Consider the following 16,379-nt stretch of genomic DNA (forward strand, 5'->3'; position numbering starts at 1 on the left):
TGTGAAAATCACAGTACAAAGGAAATGCTGTGGGGCTAAAGAAAATCCCAGCAATGTTTTTTGCCCTGTTACAGAATAAGTTATGAGCAAACTCATGACTTCTGTTGCATGAGGGCGGCATAAGAAAACACTGGCCAATTGAGAAATATTACTGATTTTTTTCTCAAAGTCCCACTGTGTACCCATTTATTCATATGCTTACTTAAAGCTTTGCCATATTCACAATCATTTTAAACAAACCCAAACAACCATTTTCCCACAGCAAAAATCATATGACACTAAATATGAAGTGTCACATGTTCCACCATCAAAACAAAAAGGCAAGGCACATTTTAAAATAAAGCAACCTTTTTTGTTAAATCACATATGCAGACACATTAAAAAGCTGTTTTAAAAACTTGTAGTTTCTCAAATTTATTATAAAACTCAAAAATAGATATTAGGATAAAAATATACAAAAGTTTGGTATAAAATAAAGTGACATGACGTATATCTGCAGGAGAATCTCTATAGTATACTAGGAGGAGGTTGTAACCATGTCCGGTGCTATATGTAGCCAATGATGTCATTGCAAATGATAGGCTGTCGACTTCGGCAATTCATTAAAGCAGCAAATTTATTGAAGTCTGTAGACAGTTCAGAGATATTAGAATATGACTGATGGAAATAAGGTCCCCTGGGTCTGCAGTTCGCATCAAGAGCAACAGGGCAAGAGAGTCGTTTGGAAAATGTCTGCATGCGACTACAGTCCCGGACTGCAGAATGTTTGACATCTGCACTCCTTGACCGGTGAAAGCGAGAGATATTAGCTAACTTGCGTCGGACATTACTGGAGAGGTTTAGTAGGAACTCATGTGGCTTACCTAGCCAGCGGTTAGTCTGCTCCTGCTGAGGCTTCAGTCTCTCACAGTCCTCCCCCATGTCAGGCAGGTCCATCCAGTTCTCCACAAGGTCTGCAAAACAATTGTCCCCAAGAACCAAAGGCTGCCTGTTCCTTCCTTGAGACAGCAATGCCACAGTCCAGTCATACGTGTCAGAATCATTTATAATTCTCCACTGGTCTAAGCAAGCATCAGACGTGGACTTTGGTCGGACTTTCCTGTTAGCGGTTTGATTGTACCTGCTTCGGAGGAAGCCACCTGATGACAGTTTGTGATTTGATGTGCACTGCATTTTATTCCTCATCACCACACGTTCCCCTTGTACTGAACCTCCAGATCCTTCTGAAAATCCAGAATCAAATTCCATGCTCCGTTCACTGACTGGTGATGTGAAAACAGACTGACTGCTTTCATCCTCCTCTTCACCTGTTGCGAGGCAGCAAGCAGAGTCATAAGTGTCCGATTCTGATACATCAGAGATCATGCTTCGGCACTGCTGTTGTCGGCTGTGGCCTTGCGCACTGCCTTCAGTCATCACTGCTTGGGGCTCCAGGCGAGTCCTACGGCCATGCACTTTCTTAAGGTCATGCAGAGTTCTCATCATGCACTGCATCTGCTCACGAAGGCCTTCGCCAGCTTCCTTCATGCATAGCTGAGGAGAAAAAAACATATTTAAAGCAAAAAAAACAAGAGAAGGAATCATATTTCCTAATCTTTTAATTAACACATCACAGTATACAATACAGACAAACAGGACTGAAATCAGTTGATCCAAGCTTGAGAATTTCATAACAACTGCCACAGGAATAACGGACTATCAAAATTGTTTCTTACAATCTGAAAATAACTACAAAAGAGAAGTTATATGAAGACAGGCAAGCACATTTCATCAGCTGCAGGAGTTAAGTGGACCTCGTTGAAGAAATGCTTATGTTGCAGATGCATGAAGCGCAAGCGTGTGTGTGTCTGTGTCTGTGTGTGTCTGTATGGGAAGGTTACCCAGCCACACCAAGAAGTGCCGGACTATCCATGTTAAAATATATTGTCAGGGTGGTTATTTGTAGGCAGTACTTTGCTCTCTAGGTGAGATGTATTTGCCTGAATACTGCTGTTTCTTTGACATACTGATCTCTTGGCTAAGACCGACTTTAGAGACAACTGTATGCATGCAGTACAATGTATTTGTCAAACCACAACTTAAAAAAACTGCAGCAACAAAATCAGTCCTATACAGGTTCACGCAGTTGCAATAACCTCCTTTTGTATAACAATCAAATGCACAGCAACTGATACAGACTTCTGACCCATATACCCTTTACGGGGGACAAAGAAATGGCTCTTAGAATAACTGATCATCTCTGTGTCACTGTCAGTCACACCAAAGTGAATACAACCAATTATGAGCCCGACATAAATCTGCCAAAGGAAACTAGTAACCGCAAACAGCAGATCGCTGTTAATCCATATGACTTCTGATGAAGTCCGTATGTCTTATTATTGGACAAAAGTGCTTAACATTAAAAAAGTGTTTTTTACATTTTGTTGATGAGTGGCATTCGATTTCCTTTGACATATGGATTAACAGTGACACACTAGTTTGTGGTCACACCAAAGTGACTTGAAGGCAATGTCAATCTTCTGCAGACCTCCTACAATGGATTATTGCCATAAACAGTAGGGCATGCCAGCCATATTGTGACTGACATAACATTTTCATTAAAAGGCACATACATGTGGGACCATAGTTCTTTATCAGTAATGAAACAAGGAAGCCACACTATAATTTCCCTCCATGTGGCACAAACAAAGGAGAAACCTGCATATATCTACATACCTGCTTTTAACTCTGCAGATCACCCACAATCTGCTGCCTGTGACAGAAACTATATATTTTTTAAAAGATCTGTCTAGCAAAAAAATTCCTGACACCCACGTCTTTAAACAAGGGAAACGTTCTAAAACTGTTGCACTGTTGTCCCTCCCAAATTAAAACCTTTGTAAAAAATCTACTTGCCTGGCTGACAATCTGAGCCTTTTCTAAAAGTATCTACTGCAATACAGGCAGAAACATGTCAAGAAATTCCAGCATGCAAATATTTGTTGAGTAAAGAAAATACAGTGTTTGTTTCTTAGCCAAGTTTTCTTAAAAAAATCCTTCAGAACAGAATGGCCTTCCTTGTTGGAAACAGGAAATTCCATAGCTTGAGATGAACAGCTCTGTCAATTTCAAGTCTTTACCTTTGACCTCAAGACTCCACTTCTGGGCCACGGGATGTTTCTCTTATATGCTTCTCTTGTTTACAGAAGCTTAGGACATTTCTGGCAATCCTACATCTCAACCTCTTAGCACGAGGGATCTGGACAAAGCCTAAAATAATAGGGGGAGTGACAAAGGACCAAAAATAGGGACAGATTTTAAATATTGCCCTTATAAACCTAGAAAGTTGCTAAAATAACAGGTGCTGTGTTTGCATGCATTTCTCTGAAGGATGTGAAGTCTGAAACTCATATCTATCATTATTCAATGACTTCAATCCTTAGTGATTTGCCAGAAAAAATATAAACTTTATGGGGAACGGATCTAAAATATGCATCAAAAATATGGACATTGTGCGAAAATCTGGACAGTTGAGAGGTCTGGTGGCAATTTGTAATGAAAGAAATCATAAGTGCAGAAGTATTGGCCCAACACCTTTTGTGTCACAGTACTGCTCTGTTTTTATGCAACTAAGTCAAGTGACATTTCAGTTTGCTTGCACAATGCTAATCGAGGTGGCAAATTGTGCACCAGCTGTATTCCTGAGACCCTACTGATTTAAGCCACAGATGTTCTTCACAGAAAATCAATACATTTCTGTCAATCTCAAATTCTCACAAGCCTCAGTGAATGTACAACTGTGACTCCAATCCCCCCTACCTTACCTTTCTGTTAAAAGTTTCCCTTTCTCAAACTACACCAAAAGCAAATACTGTTCACTCTTTAAGCTCCACACGCACCCGTGCGCATACGTACGTACACACACACACACACACACACACACACACACACACACACACACACACACACACACACACACAAAACGGTTTTACAGAAGAGGTTTATTGGAGCAGTCAATACACCATTGTGGGCCTAACAAAATACATCAACGTTACATACATTCATGTGAAAACAGATACTTGTGATTAATGGGTACCCCCCCATTACCAAGATTAAATAACAAAATCTAGGTATGCCTACAGCATCCTTAAAATCTTAATCTGTGTCTACAATTCTGACCCCAGCCCCCTCACTTTCATAGTTGTCAACAAATAAATAAAACACAGTTCTAATCTTCAAGTCTCATAATTGTACACCCTGCCTAGCCCAAAGACCTACATAAGAATGTACCAACATTCGTCTACAGACGGAAAACAATATTATCTAAATGCTGGAGCATCAAAACGTGAAATGTAACAGTTATGAGAAAAATAACATTCACAATACAAGAAACAGACAATAATAAAAAAAATACCCTGCAAATGCTTGACCTATGAGGCTATGATTTAAAAGGATCATATGTATGCCCCTGCTAAAAGGCTTATCTACTTCAATACAGGCAGAGAGGCAAAACAATCTATTCTGAATACTTCCTAATGTTTACATTGTCAGAGGCATGGCCTCAAGCTCAATGCCAAAAGGTGCATTGTCATCCCCTTTGATAAAAACTCTGTACTCATAAACTACCACATAAACGGCAGTCTACTTAATGCCGAATGTGTGATAAGAGACCTTGGGACCCAGGCGGACAGTAGTCTCTCCTTTGATAATCACATCGCCACAGTAGTCAGGAAATCCTTCTATGTGGAAATCCTTCTATGTGGCACACATCATCACAAAAGGGTTCTCATCCAGGAAAAAAAAAAAAAAAAAAGAGGTTACTGTTCCCCTCTACTCGGCACTCATTAGACCCATTATAGAGTACAACGCCACTTTTGGAATGTACCTCACAAGACATCTGCAGCAACTGAAGGCCACAGAAGTACCTCACAAAGAGGATTACTGGCCTCAAGCAGATGCCCTACACTGACAGTCTCAAAGAACCCCAGCTTTACTCTGCAGCATGTCGCCTACTCTGAGGACATCTCTGCCTAATGTATAAAGCTATGTTAAACCCAGAGATGTTGGACATGTTACACCTAAAGAAATCCCAATCCCTCCAAGCTACATGCTCTAAGGACCTAAACCTTGTCACCACAATAAACAAGACATGCTGGAGGGATAGATTCCTGTCCCAGAGACTTTCCATACTCTGGAACAAGCTACCCATCTATGTCAAGCAAAGTTCCTCATTAGCACTCTTCAAGAAAAATCTTGAGTGGATGGGAAATAGGAAATGCACCCCGGGGATCACTTCTGTGGCTCTGCTCGACAGGGGCACAGGAAATTAACTTTCTTGGGTGGCATAAGCCAGGGAACCTTGTTGGCTAAGCTTACTTAGGTCCTTGGGCCGATAGCCTAGTACCTACCTATGAACATCCATCCCCCTTACCACCAAATGACCAGAACCAAAGTACAATTCACAAACATAAATGTCTAGCCATTAAGTAGGTCTACAATACTTCCCAGGACTACTTAAGTTCTCAAACTTACTGTTTATTTAACCAAACCTGTTAGTTACAAAATAAGTATGAACAGTTCTGAATGACCATGTAACTTACAAAGTGTACAGGCATACTATCCAACCTGTATGATTGGCACACGTATGCACTACCTGTGGGCAGGCCATGACATAATAAACAGCACCTTTGTCACTGTACAGAAAGTGCACCTTAGCCGATTAGAACCTGAGGAAACTGGGAAGTCCTGGGCTCCTACTGAGCACATTAAAATGTCCTTTCCTTCCCTCAAAAAACAAAGACCTGCTTGTTCTTAACACATTGTGGATACTACTCCAACAAATGGAAGGAATGGGTTTTATGTCAGTTCACAGCTCGTCACTGCAGACTTCAGACACACAACATCTTATAAGATGATAAATATACAATAGTGATATGCACATATAAAATTACATTGTGGCTACAGCACCAACAACCCATATGGCATGTTTCACAACGTTTATGACCTATTGCCACACTGCACACCTTTATTCCTGAGGAACGCTAGCCTGTTCTCAACACTGTTCCCAACTTCTGTACCATTAGTCATGGCTGATGTGTTAAACGTCTCCATTTGCACTTTAAAGGGACTGCTTTTTAGGCAGATATGACCTTTTTCTTCCCATGTGCTATACGAATGTGAAACACTGTTTTGTTTAAACTGTCATTAAGTACTTATACAAGACTTTTTTTTTACAATAACTAACAGACTAAGGTGTAAAGAGGGGCCTATAGTGAACATTTTTTTATACTTTACTCCAGGGAGCACAGTCCAGTTTTACAAAGAGATCGTATTTGTGAGCCACCTCTTAAAAAAATCTGCAAAGGTTTCTCTAGCTTGCCTGCAGTGTTTGTGCATGTGGTTCTGTGTAGATGCACACACTTCCATCTGTGGCTGATCCAGCTTGTCAAAAACTAGATATCAAAGACGGATTTCCTTGCATTGCTGTCTCAATGTGTAAACAGAGCACTCTGTGAAAGCACAGAAGTAGCTTGATGTTCAAACATGTTCACCAGAAGTAGTGCTTTTCCTTTTTAACACAAAAGGCACTTTTATAACAAAAGATATAGTTGATTAATAATTATTAATATATTTTGTCTACAACATAACACATCTTGCTGTATGGCTAACACTAAATACATTTCACAACACTTTAGTCTCACTTACTAGTTATAAGAAAGAAAACACATTGAATTCAGCTTCTCCACTTTTACTCTCCTGTGGTTTAATCATCCCTTAAATTACACAATCCTAAGCAATACCCTCCCCCACCTTTACATCCCCCTCCCACCAATCAGAGGCTTAGTTCTGATCCCATAGGATGTATCTGTGACATGGGTGAGGATATCCAAATTCAGGCTTAAATAAGACTGTTAGATTCAGTCCTTGAATAATTATGATTCCATGGACTCTAACCCTTAGAACATCAGGATATTAATAATTCCAAGATAATACAGAGCCAGGACTAGTGACTATTGTTACCCAGTGCCATCTGTCTTTGAGCAGTGTTAGGTATTAACATAGTAAAATACACCCCCACCCAATTATCATAGTTAAAAAAAGACTCCAAATGATGCCCTGCTGGGCTGCCAGCCTGCCTATCTATTCACTCGATTGTTTATTTTGTGCAAATATATATGCAAGCCCAAGAGGAATGAAGCAGTTATAGAGATTTGTGCTGCCCAGTGTGTTAAAAAAAATCATACAAGCACATCACCATTAGAGTTGTAAATGCGCATTTAATCTCTTGACAGTCTCATAAAGCCATTTACAAATATGTTGTTTTCTCTGGTAGGACTGAATTGCAAAGCTTTACGAGTAGTTAACAAATGGAATGGCCCTCACTAAGGTAATATAATGGGGGCTTCCATGGCCCTTAGTGCAGCTTTAGTGAATACTTGGAAGTTTAAATATTCAATAAGACAGAAAGCAAAAATGAAGCACAGGTATACATACTGCAGACAAGGTTCTTAGGGAAGAATATAACTGGCCATAAAAAAGTGGACAGTCAGATTAGAGAAAAGACTGGACAGTCAGGTTTGAGTAAGACAAAGATTTAGGACCCTTCTTTTTAGCAGTTAATATAATTCTTCCAGATCAAGTAAAAAAAGATTTTTGAACCAGGAATCATTACTGCTCACCATTACATAGGTAGGGCATGGTTAGAACTTAAAACCACAAGGCCCTGCCATCTGACAGTGACCAAGCAAGGCTCTGACCATCTGTCTCAGGTATGTGCCACCTCAGTGAGAGAGGGAGGGCAAAATCTGCTGTGAACCAGTCTGTATTACTGATCACAGATATGACAAAGGTGATGCAGATGTATACAGCATTGAGAAAACAAAAGAAAAAAAATAAATAAATAAAACGCAGTGACCAGTAAAACACTTGCAATTAGCAAGTACGAAATAAGTTTGGTACTGAATCTGAAATGCAGATCCCATTTTCAATAGAACAGGGCACCAAAACATGGAAGATACTGAATCATACTGTGCTTGTTGACTGTCTATAACTTAATGTCATACCACGTACACATGCAGTTGCCGTGTCTTAGTAATTTTATGTCCCTTCATGTCACTGTCCTAGTACATACGTATTAACGATCCTATATGCCAGTATCGTGGTTTTATATGGGTTCTACTTTGGCCTACTGACGCAGTTGTTATAGTGACAACAGCATATTACTTCCCAGCTTGCTCCAACCCAATATTTTGTTCCGGGATAAGCAATGACATTTGGAAGTGTTCTTGCAGAGGGGTACACCAATGTAGGAACTTTGACTCTATACACCAGTGTCTAAATATAGTATATTCATGCTCATGTCACCTTAAAGGAAAAGGGAAATTCTATTTTCCCAATCAGTGTGACCTCGGAGATAGTATATTTAGAGATTGGGGATACTGGGGTAGAGCCCTCACACTGACTGGGGGAACGCTGATATATTAATATATATTTAGTTTTACATAGTGATCTGGGGCAGAGCAGCACTGTGTAAAGTATCTTCTGTGCCATGAAGCTGGGCTTTGGGCATGTAAGGTAAGTACCTGCAGTTTCACTACTTGGGTTCAGAATATGTCCTTGCCTTTTATTACCTGTGTTTATAGTTTACCTGTATTCCTCTTCATAACTGTGTATGATTTTGCTTTAAATATGTGTAAAATCCTCTGATTCAGGTTGGTAATCAAATAATAAACAGACACATAAAGTGTCTGCACAAGACAGTGCTGCATTGTAAAAAAGGAGACTTGGGTTTGAATTTCATCAACTTTCAGCTGCACAATGTGTGTGACTTTTTTGCATGTCACTTAATTTTGTTATGCTCTAAGGTTGCGCCTGAAATCAGGATGTCTTATGTTAGTAATACTGCCTGGATAGCCCAGTTCAGATAGTCACCTAAATCCTGTGGAAAGGAAGGAGCTTGTTACAACAGAATAAAAATCCACTGACATTTTTGGTTGGAGTGACATCTCTGAACATTCAGCAGGTCATTCCTGTGCCCATAAACATTTTGCCAAGGTTCCCTATCACATCACAAAACCAAAAACATGGACAAATTGGTGATGTTCAAATTACCCACAAGTGTGTGTGTGTGTGTGTGTGTGTGTGTGTGTGTGTGTGTGTACGAGTTTGTGTGTATGACTTTGTTCGTGTGTATGAGTTTGCATGTACGTGTGTATGTGTTTGTGTGTATGTAATACAGGAAGGGGGTGGCGGCACTATAATGGATTTATATGCCATCCAGGATAGGTAGGTTCCTGACTTACTCATTTTGTTTGCTGAGATGGGTTCTAGATCCCTATGGCAGCTGATAAGTGCTTCTTGTTTTTTGAGGACAGGTCTGGTAAAGTGGGTGCTTTAAGCTAAGGAGTACCACGTCAGATCTTTCTTTTTACTTAACAGGATACCGACCCATATTTTTCCCAATGTAAGCAGTAATTAAGAACTGTGTATATGAGGTTATTATAGGTTTCCAAAGACATATAGGTACTGCTGTGTACTACACCAATGAAAACTGTACAGTGAGAAGCACACAGAACATCACACATACAGGTATGAGGTGGTGTTAGTGAACACAAGTAAACGAACAGAGATGGTCTGCACTTTGATGAATAATGATGCACCCTACAGCTGTTAAGGCGCCTGTCATGGGCACCCCTCCCCCATGAACATGATCTTGACAGAACTTCTTTTGTATGTTATTAGACTTCACAGATATGCAGGATGTAAACTGTGGAGTACTCTCTTTTGAAAATCATCGCAGCTTTATAAACATTTAGAAAATCTATACAGTGGGTGCACTGTGGTGTGTGTGCGTGTTTGTGTGTGTGTGTGTGTGTGTGTGTGTGTGTGTGTGTGTGTGTGTGTGTACGTGCTTGGCGTGTGTGGTGTGTGTGTGAGTGTGTGTGTGTGTGTGTGTGTGTGTGTGTGTGTGTGTGTGTGTGTGTGTGTGTGTGCACGCACATGCGCTTGCTTGTGTCTGCAACAGTGTACAACTACACTTTCACTCTCCTGTTGTCTTCTGCACTGCTTGTGACTGATTCTACAGATGAAGGCACTTTTTGTCACAGACAGAACATTTCCACAAAGCTGCATATTTACTAGGATACACTACATGCTGTGTGTGAGTGTGTGTGTGCATGTGTGTGTGTGTGTGTGTCTACATCATGGAATAACTGCATAAAGCAACATCAATCTTCCAAACCATTTAGAAATATCTAATCACCACAACAGCATACTTACGTAGCTCTTGGAACTGGATGCACATTTAGATTCAGCTGGATCTTTTTTAATGTAAGGCTGAGATGTAGGTGACACATACCCAGTTTAAGTAATGCCCTAACTTTGTATAATGGTCAAATACATTTTGATTTTTTTTTTGTAAGTTAGCGTCCCTGTTTCTCCACAAAAGTTTTGGGATTCCCTATTTGGATAATACCTTTCCACTCAAAAAAAAAAAAAACACTGTTTTGGTTTCAGTGGCTGTCTTCTCCAGTTCTTGAGTTATTCCACGTTTGTTTGCACTTTCTTTGATTCATGAAGGGGCTTTTCATTTGCATAACTTGGCAGTCATCTGACAGTGGAATGACAACATTGTGGTAGTCTGACAGTTTAACATAGAGGATGAAGTTTATATATTTCTGAACAGTTTAAAGCTGTAGTCATGGGTCTGATTCTTTCAGTTTCCATTTGCATATGGTGTGACTGAACAAATTATTTATCACACCAATGTTAGGGGGCCACATCTGAAATAAAGCACTTGTGCATGTTGGGCTTACTTGGCTAATAAACAGAGAACCAAGACAGGTTACAAACTGCAATAGCTGGCTAACGGTAATTACTTTCATATCATTAAATACTGTTAACAGTCCAACAGGCCAGAAAAGTGCATATGAAACTAAACAGAGGTGGCAAAAATGTGTCATCCATTCATTTAGTAGCTCCCGTCTACTTTCAGTGCTGAATTTTGCTTTTAATACAATTAGGGGTTAGTATAAATTAATCTAACAGGGAATCCTCCAACAAAGCTAAGTTTATCAAGCAGCTTTTCTTTGATTTTGTTTAACCGTGGTTTGTCTGTCCAAACTGCATGCAGTTATATGTACTGTGTGATCCCATGCTGCACTGCAGCATTTTTGTTATATGTACTGTGTGATCCCATGCTGCACTGCAGCATTTTTGTTATATGTACTGTGTGAGCCCATGCTGCACCGCAGCGTTTTTGTTATATGTACTGTGTGAGCCGGTGCTGCACTGCAGCATTTTTGTTATGTGTGCTTTGTGAGCCTGTGCTGCACCGCAGTGCTTTTGTTATATGTGCTGTGTGAGCCCATGCTGCACCGCAGCGTTTTTGTTATATGTACTGTGTGAGCCCATGCTGCACCGCAGCATTTTTGTTATATGTGCTGTGTGAGCCTGTGCTGCACCGCAGTGCTTTTGTTATATATGCTGTGTGGGCCCGTGCTGCACCGCAGCGTTTTTGTTATATGTGCTGTGTGAACCCATGCGGCACCACAGTGTTTTTGTTATATGTACTGTGTGAGCCCGTGCTGCACCGCAGCGTTTTTGTTATATGTGCTGTGTGAGCCTGTGCTGCACAGCAGTGTTTTTGTTATATGTACTGTGTGAGCCCATGCTGCACCGCAGTGTTTTTGTTATATGTACTGTGTGAGCCGGTGCTGCACTGCAGCGTTTTTGTTATATGTGCTTTGTGAGCCCGTGCTGCACCACAGTGTTTTTGTTATATATGCTGTGTGAGCCCGTGCTGCACCGCAGCGTTTTTGTTATATGTGCTGTGTGAGCCCATGCTGCACCACAGTGTTTTTGTTATATGTACTGTGTGAGCCCATGCTGCACTGCAGTGTTTTTGTTATATGTACTGTGTGAGCCGGTGCTGCACTGCAGCATTTTTGTTATATGTGCTTTGTAAGCCCGTGCTGCACCACAGTGTTTTTGTTATATATGCTGTGTGGGCCCGTGCTGCACCGCAGCGTTTTTGTTATATGTGCTGTGTGAGCCCATGCTGCACCACAGTGTTTTTGTTATATGTACTGTGTGAGCCCATGCTGCACCGCAGCATTTTTGGTATATGTACTGTGTGAGCCCGTGCTGCACCGCAGCATTTTTGTTATATGTGCTGTGTGAGCCCGTGCTGCACTGCAGTGTTTTTGTTATATGTACTGTGTGAGCCCATGCTGCACCGCAGTGTTTTTGTTATATGTGCTGTGTGAGCCCGTGCTGTACTGCAGTGTTTTTGTTATATGTACTGTGTGAGCCCATGCTGCACTGCAGTGTATTTGTTATATGTACTGCATGAGCCTGTGCTGCACCGCAGCGTTTTTGTTATATGTGCTGTGTGAGCCCGTGCTGCACCGCAGTGTTTTTGTTATATGTGCTGTGTGAGCCCATGCTGCACCGCAGTGTTTTTGTTATATGTGCTGTGTGAGCCCATGCTGCACCGCAGTGTTTTTGTTATATGTACTGTGTGAGCCCGTGCTGCACCGCAGTGTTTTTGTTATATGTGCTGTGTGAGCCCATGCTGCACCGCAGTGTTTTTGTTATATGTACTGTGTGAGCCCATGCTGCACCGCAGCGTTTTTGTTATATGTGCTGTGTGAGCCCGTGCTGCAACGCAGTGTTTTTGTTATATGTACTGTGTGAGCCCGTGCTGCACCGCAGTGTTTTTGTTATATGTGCTGTGTGAGCCCGTGCTGCACCGCAGTGTTTTTGTTATATGTGCTGTGTGAGCCCATGCTGCACCGCAGTGTTTTTGTTATATGTACTGTGTGAGCCCATGCTGCACCGCAGCGTTTTTGTTATATGTGCTGTGTGAGCCCGTGCTGCAACGCAGTGTTTTTGTTATATGTGCTGTGTGAGCCCGTGCTGCAACGCAGTGTTTTTGTTATATGTGCTGTGTGAGCCCATGCTGTACTGCAGTGTTTTTGTTATATGTACTGTGTGAGCCCATGCTGCACCGCAGCATTTTTGTTATATGTACTGTGTGAGCCCGTGCTGCACCGCAGTGTTTTTGTTATATGTACTGTGTGAGCCCGTGCTGCACCGCAGTGTTTTTGTTATATGTGCTGTGTGAGCCCGTGCTGCACCGCAGTGTTTTTGTTATATGTGCTGTGTGAGCCCATGCTGCACCGCAGTGTTTTTGTTATATGTACTGTGTGAGCCCATGCTGCACCGCAGCGTTTTTGGTATATGTGCTGTGTGAGCTCGTGCTGCAACGCAGTGTTTTTGTTATATGTGCTGTGTGAGCCCGTGCTGCAACGCAGTGTTTTTGTTATATGTGCTGTGTGAGCCCGTGCTGCACTGCAGCATTTTTCTCCTTTTTTACTCTGTTGTGTGACCATAGAGTTTGTATTTAGATTGAGGGTCTTTTATTGCTTGGTCCCCTGTGTTCTGGTGCTCCGTAAAAAAGATTTTTTCCAGTTATGCTTCTTGATTAGCAAAAAATCGGTGAAGTGTAATTTGTTTATTTGTCTTTTTTTTAGATGACTCGATTGAATACAGGGAAAGCCTACTAACAGAAAATAAAAGCTAACAGGTTTTGAGTAAGATATAAAGATTTCAATAAAACCATCCAAATACATCTGTAATGCACAGTGAAATACACAAGAGCAGAGACACACGTGCTCATATCATGTAATGCCAAGATTTTATGACAGAAACACTACAGAAAGCATGCAAGTCAACACCTTCACAGATCTGAACTAGTGTAAACAAGAAAATACAGCAGTCATTCAGTCCTATTCCATGCCTGTGTGTTTGTATAGCCTATAGCCTTACTCAATATCGAGTACTTGGTCTGCAAATACTTTTTTTCTTATGGAAAGAGGGCCACTGTCTCTGTCTTGCATGAAGGTTAAGCATCTTAAACCTTCAATTACTCCCTGGAAATGCATGAAACATGCATCTCCACTGTAGGCAGTTTATGTGTATCAAACAGACCTCCTCAAACACAACACAGACACAAGGACACACAAGCACACAATCATATGCATGGACATACACACGTACACCCACACACATGCATGCATGTATGCATATACACAAACATACACACACACACACACACACACACACACACACACACACACACACACACACATACACACACACACACACACACACACACACACACACACACACACACACACACCTACACACACACACACACACACACACACACACACACACACACACACACACACACACACACATGCACTTCAGAGATAAATAATTAAGAATACATTTTCTCATGAAGTGAAATCCCTCACCTTATCACCAGCCGCAGATGTTACTGATCTGATATTAAAATCTACTTAATCCCAACAGAGCGGCTTAATACCTCAAAATAGGGAATAAACTGCTGAACCCTGAAATTAAAGCTAATAACTTTCCTTAACAATTACTCACATGACTGACTCTAACTTTTTTTTAGATGTAACTAACATTTAGAGCCCCCTATGTCTTAAAGCTATGAAATTTGAATGCGTATAAAACACTACTCAAGATTTTCCAGATATTTATCTAGTGAATGTCGCCATACTGAACAAACTGCTTCACCGTGAGGGAGGCTTTAGACTCACCAAGTCTACCCTGGAAAATGCCTCCTCTGTCTCAGCTTTAACTTGGGAGAAAAACAGAACACGATACAGAAAGCACTCATTACACTGACCAGCTTGCTGTCAGCAAAGCAAAGATGGTGTAAAAATGCTGTTGTTAAGGACATTATCAGGATGGGAATGAAGCACTTTGAGGAACTCCTGAATCTGGGGAACATTCCTTCTTTCAGGAGAAACAGACAATGCTGAAAGCAACTGGTGAGACTGGATTACTCACTTTTGTAGATGATATCATTATGGCAGTCGAACTCTTTTGCTGTGTGCTGTGGCAAGGCTGCAAGACTGTCTGAGATCCAAACAGAAATGCAGATGAAGTTCAACACTGTTGACATGTCAAGGTTAATGTCTCTTTTCACTGTTGTTTGGAGAGTAGGAACAGTGCCTCTCTACTAGTGAACTGAGGTAGCGGGTCTTATTTTCGAAAGCGGGACAGATAGGTCAGTTCCAGTTAGTGAAGGAACACACTGCTCACCAGGAAACATATGACAGGATGCTGGAAGGGGAACTTCATTCTATAATTGAGACTCTTATTTAAGAAGAACAATGTGGATTCTGTCCTAACTACTGAACAACCACTCGGCTCTTTATCCATACACAGGTATTGGGGTAGGGGGGTAGGGGAGCTTGCCATTACTGTCTTTGTGTGTTCTGTGGAACAAAGGACTGTGTCTGTGTACTCTGGAATGTCTTGTGGGACATACTATAACAATACAGGGACCCCAGGACTGGTGTTGATACCACATGGTCCCTGTCTTTCAGGAGAGAGAGAGCTCTCTCTGTATCCTTAGTGTTAAGTCAGATGTGTTTGAAGTATGTGTAAAAGATCTTCAGGTGTGCTGTTTCTCCTCTTCCCCTCCTGACTGTAATTTTCATGGCCAGTATATTAAGGTGGAGCCAAAGTTTGGAGAGCTTCACACTGAGGATGCACAGGTTGCAGTTCTACTGTTTGTAGACGACACTGTCCTTCCCAGGTTCAACTGAGTCTGATCTCCACCATGTGGCCAAGCAATTCAAATCTGTGGGTGAAATAAATGGGGTAAAAATCAGCACCTCTAAATAACAGCTAGTGGTTTTCTCCTAGAAATGGGTGGATTGTATTCTGCAGGTGAAGGAGAGAGCTGCTATCCCAAGTTCAGGACTTGAAGTACCTTAAGGTCTTAATTATGTAATACAGTGCAGGGATTGGAAGACTGCAGATAGGTATAACGTTCTAGTGCTGCACATGGTGTACTGTACTGTGGAAATGAAACAAGAACTGATTTGCAGGACAGAACTTTCAATTTGCCAATCATTCTATGTGACCATCCTAACCCATGGTTATGAGCTTTGGGGAATGACTGACAGGATGACATTGCAAATACAGAAATAATGTTTGCTCCTCGTGTAGCTGGGTTCCCTGTTAGTGACAGAGTGAAGACCTCAGCAATCCTAAGCAGATCCTGGAGAATAACTGCTGGTCAGGTTGTGAGAAGTCAGTTGAGGCAGTTTGGGTATTTACTAAGGCAGCCCCACTGAATTCTCCATATAAAAGTTGCCCACTGGAAATAAGCTTTGGGGTGCACCAAGGACAGATTAGAGGGATTTATCTTTTAATTTGCCTGGAAAAAAATAAGGATCCCACAAATATACTGTTAATACAGGTCTATATCTTATAATCAAATGCTGACAACGTCGAACGCTCTAAAGAGCGAAAATGCCAGAACTCGAAGTTCTGTTATTGAGACTGCAGTA

At 41.3% G+C, this 16,379-nt stretch overlaps 1 protein-coding gene across 2 annotated transcripts in view; it reads right to left on the reverse strand.

Annotated features, from left to right (window-relative positions):
* Positions 1 to 385: 385 nt before the first annotated feature.
* INKA1 (inka box actin regulator 1) overlaps positions 386 to 16,379 on the reverse strand; it is a 28,978-nt gene continuing 12,984 nt past the window's right edge. The window contains exons 1-2 of one of the 2 annotated variants that reach the window (XM_044078857.1): positions 6,685 to 6,752; positions 386 to 1,533 (exon numbers count right to left, since the gene is read on the reverse strand). In XM_044078857.1, coding sequence (XP_043934792.1) covers positions 547 to 1,527 — 981 coding nt within the window. In that variant the 5' untranslated portion in view covers positions 1,528 to 1,533; positions 6,685 to 6,752 and the 3' untranslated portion in view covers positions 386 to 546. Of the gene's footprint in view, positions 1,534 to 6,684; positions 6,753 to 16,379 lie in introns of those variants that run through there. The other variant, XM_044078855.1, reaches the window with a different exon arrangement.

The sequence above is a fragment of the Protopterus annectens genome, chromosome 7.part1 (genome assembly GCF_019279795.1).
Source record: "Protopterus annectens isolate FY-2018-M chromosome 7.part1, PAN1.0, whole genome shotgun sequence".
NCBI lineage: Eukaryota > Metazoa > Chordata > Ceratodontiformes > Protopteridae > Protopterus > Protopterus annectens.